Genomic DNA, 3,983 nt, shown 5'->3' with positions numbered 1-3,983 from the left:
ATGGTGCAGCAGCAGTTGCAGCAGGAGGTTACCACTCTCTTTTAAGCCTCAGCAAATCTGCAAAACCATGCATGCACCCAAACATTTGTTAAATCAGCTTCCTAGTTATTATTGCCCCATTCTCACTCCCACTGTTTACAGTTTTTGTTTTTATTTGTTTTAAAAAAATAAAATTTGTATTTTTATCATTCTATCTCTAATCAGGGACGGACCAATGAGGGGTTGAGCGAGAGATTCGACATATTTAAGTGGGTGAAAATTTCTTTGGTATGAAAGGTGTGTCAGCTAAATTTTGAGGGGTGATACGGGATATCAGAAAATACAATGAACATTAGCCAGAAAATGGAAAAAGTCCCTCGAAATGAACCGAACTTGAAGAATCCCTTGAAAAGGTGGGATTTGGCTAAAAGCACGTCGGACAATTTTGCGGCATTTGATCTAGCTTAAAAGTGCACCCTTTTGGCAAAAATCTTGGGTCTGTCATAGTTTAATTATGAGATAGAAAACTATCTCTCTATTATTAAGGGTAAAATGGAGTTCAATTAACTTTTTTATTGTGAACACTAAACGGGAGGAGTAATTAAATATATATATAGAGAGAGAGAGAGAGTATGTGTATGTGTCAGGTTCATATGAGAATAATGACCAAATAAAAGAATAAGAAAACGGTCAAATTATATAAAATCACTATACAATCACATGAAATTCCCAAGACTTCAGCTACATCGCCGCACACCTTCGCCATTAATGTAAAATCACATGTGATTTTACATGTAAACTATCCGTTTTCATATTCTTTTATTTGGTTATTGTCCGTATTTGATACCTCCCCATCTCTCTCTGTATATATAGGTTTCATTTACAAACCCCTTAATTCTAACACAAAAGTTTGGAGACTTTACCCCAACTCAGAGAACTTCATGTGCGACTCTGCATAAGCATTAAAGAAGGCATCTTTATCCTGTTTAACCAAAACACCCCAAAGTAAACGAGCATTCCAAGTGTACAAATGTATATATAGCAGGTAAATGTACTTACAGCAGCAAATTTGTCAACAAGAGGTCGGAAAACCGGATCTCCGAGGAGGGCTTTATCGGTAGGCAGCTGGATAAGCCCTGCTTTCTCACCAGCTACGAGTTCTCTGTTGCAACCAGCATTTAGGAATCATGAATCACATAAGCCGCCAACAGTCGATTGGAATGGAATCCAATTCCAAATCCCGCAAACCAATTTTGCAAGCGGGAGCTCAATAAAAGATGGAAAGAAATCTCACATAAAGTAGCTATTATCGAAGATAAGGGGGTTGGACGTCCATGGTCCTTCAAACCCAGACCGGTCCCTGTGGCAAGATCCCTGAAAAATCTCACATAAGCAGTTACATTGTCAAAAGTGTAATAAACAAAACGATAAGGATCGTAACGGTAACGGTAACGGTAATGTTACGAACCAGAGTATGACCACCAGATAGAGCAACAATATCCTCATCAGTCAGACCCATGGTTTTCACAAATACATCCCTTAAATGGTCAGTTCCTGAATTATGTATATATATATATATATATATGGCTTCATCAATCATGAATTTTACACATCCAAAGTACATAATTAAATTAAGGTAAAAGAACTCTTGACCAACCCTCATTGGGATTAGGGAGACGCCCTTCCACCGGGGGTTCGTCTTTGTCCTGAGAAACAAACAAAGGAAAATTAGTTTACTACATTTATTTTTAGATAAACTAAAATAGTAATGTATATATATTTATTTTGAAACGGAGGGAGTAATATTTCCATAATTAGCAACCATATACAAGGGAGAGTTACCGGGTAAGCGTTTACCGCGAGAGACATCACCCTCACTTACTTTATCATGTAACAAAATAGATTAACCGTGTATGAGTCTTTTTTCTTACTTACCAAGTAAGACTCTAGGTATTTGGTATGCCTTTTACCAGGTAAGATTCTCGATATTTAATTGATAAGGTAAATAATCGTTTATCCAGAATAGTGTTTTAATAGATGAACACAAAAGAAGTAGGAACCAACCTGCCTGCCTGGGTGGAACACAATATTTGGTCCTCCACTAGTTTCAACAGCAGCAATACCAGCCAACTATATCACACAAATTATACAAGATTTGCATGCTACTAATTTGAATGAATTGAAGGTAATAGGATTAGGGTTGGGTTCACGTGACACCAAGGGTTTTTCGTGAGATCCGTAAGACTAATTTATGTTCATTGATCAACTTTATAAGCTAATGATCTAATGGTCTAAAGTTGCACGGTGATAATTTTGTGATTATTAAGAAGCCTCGTGGTAGTTTTGTGATTATGAATGTTCAGATTGTAGATTTAATCCAAGGGTTAAGAATTATTCTTACGAATCTCACGAAAAACTTTTGATCTTACATGATCCCAAATGAATAGGATTAACCTGATAGAAGTCAGCAAAGGAGATGATAGGGAATTGTTGTTTAAGAGGCTCCAATAGATCAATAGCAACATCAAGTCCATTGTTGGCAGCATGGGTTTGCTCTGCTTTAATCCTCATGGTACCAAATGGACCTCCACTCTTGGTCTTCACATCAAAAGTAGCAGCAGAGTGCCATCTGGTTTATGTAAAAATAATTAAATTATTTTTTTATTAATTGATTATTATAAAACAAGTATTTTTGGTATATTTTAAAACATTATTACAAACAAATCTTATGAAATCTCGAAAAATACCAACTATCATCATTGGATCTCTAAGCCCATATTTGTTAGATTTCATTCCCGTTGTTTCAAATTCAAGCATTCCTTCAAACAAATCTTATTGTAAAGTTTTTTTCCTAAAAAACTTATATAAATTAGTTATTAAATCTTAAATCTGTTATATTTGGATCATTTCTTTTCCATGTATGTTGCATTGCAATTTAGGTATTTCATATATTTTTTTCCATAGGGTATCAGAGTCAAGACCTACCACTCAAGTGACTCAACACTCTGAGCCAATCTATTCTTGGCTAGCATTCCTAACCTGTCTAACCCTCTCTCGACACTCTAGGACACATCTAGCCTTCGTTGGAGGGGGTTCCATATCGGCTGGACTTAGATCATATTCTCAAATCAATCACCTCTAAACTATAACCATAACAAATCTATATAAAACAGTGATTATGAAAGCAACAGTGCAGTCTTATCTTACGCGAGGCGAAGCATCAAAGGAGCACTTCCCTTCTCAGCGATAAGGTCTTTGAGCTTCCTCCTCACTTCATCGACAGCCCTGTTGTACTCATCGCTCACGGTTGGGTAGTTCTTCCCCATGTTCTAGAATATTACTATAAATCCAAACAACATAAAAATCAAACTTGAAACAAGACAGCAAAACAAATTGAAGCACCCCTTGTACACACACATGTGCAATTAGCAAGATGAATGCTTAAGGGTTCATTTAAAATGTTAGAGAAAATCACTTCACAACATATATAGGCAAAGTCTAGCACAATTACACAAGCAGACCCATTATGGTACATACGGTGGCACATGTCACTGCTTCATTCTTCCATAGTATTGTAAAAAAATTATGGTTGTAAAAGGTGTCGCTGTATTATTTTGTTGGGTACAATCATATATTCTTTGAAGCTACAATAAAAACACAAGTTTCATTTCGTAGAGTTGGTTTGCATGATCTTTTTCCTCCTTCCAGACGCGGGTTTGGATCCCATTTTTATTATTTTCTTAGTTTTGTTTTTTTATTTTACGTTTACTATTTCTTTGAAATGTTTTACGATAAAAGACTCGTACAAAAAATCACTGTCAAAACCACAAAAAAATACCAAATTTATGTATAAATCCACACATGCAATTAACACCAAAAAGCAAAATCTAAAGCATGTTAGTAGTGTTATCCAAAACCAATTCAGAACCGTAAAATAAGATTTAGTTGAGGCTCGTGTTAAACACAATATCCTTAAAACAGATGATCACCATTATAGGTAGAGC

General features: G+C 35.8%; 1 protein-coding gene across 1 annotated transcript; it reads right to left on the bottom strand.

The window, feature by feature from the left end:
• On the bottom strand, nt 1-3,305 carry LOC112517937 (L-ascorbate peroxidase, cytosolic-like). Its single transcript, XM_025125366.1, has 9 exons — nt 3,187-3,305; nt 2,434-2,608; nt 2,044-2,109; nt 1,637-1,685; nt 1,448-1,533; nt 1,274-1,353; nt 1,039-1,141; nt 903-961; nt 1-57 (listed from the first exon to the last, which is right to left on the bottom strand). Exons 1-9 carry the CDS (start codon nt 3,303-3,305, stop codon nt 42-44), a joined length of 753 nt encoding a protein of 250 aa, XP_024981134.1. The 3' UTR covers nt 1-41.
• Nucleotides 3,306-3,983: the final 678 nt, after the last annotated feature.

The sequence above is a fragment of the Cynara cardunculus genome, assembly GCF_001531365.2.
Source record: "Cynara cardunculus var. scolymus isolate 2C chromosome LG 9, CcrdV1, whole genome shotgun sequence".
Taxonomy (NCBI): Eukaryota; Viridiplantae; Streptophyta; class Magnoliopsida; order Asterales; family Asteraceae; genus Cynara; species Cynara cardunculus.
The sequence above is the reverse complement of the archived record's forward strand: the minus strand, read 5'-3'. Positions and strand labels throughout refer to the sequence as shown.

Bases quoted from the DNA above. Each gene is read 5' to 3' on its own strand.
- LOC112517937 (XM_025125366.1), bottom strand. From the start codon at position 3,305: ATGGGGAAGAACTACCCAACCGTGAGCGATGAGTACAACAGGGCTGTC. The intron at 2,609-3,186 runs GTAAGATAAGAC...TACATAAACCAG, and splicing joins CCTTTGATGCTTCGCCTCGC to ATGGCACTCTGCTGCTACTT. The intron at 1,354-1,447 runs GTTCGTAACATT...GAGATTTTTCAG, and splicing joins TATCTGGTGGTCATACTCTG to GGATCTTGCCACAGGGACCG.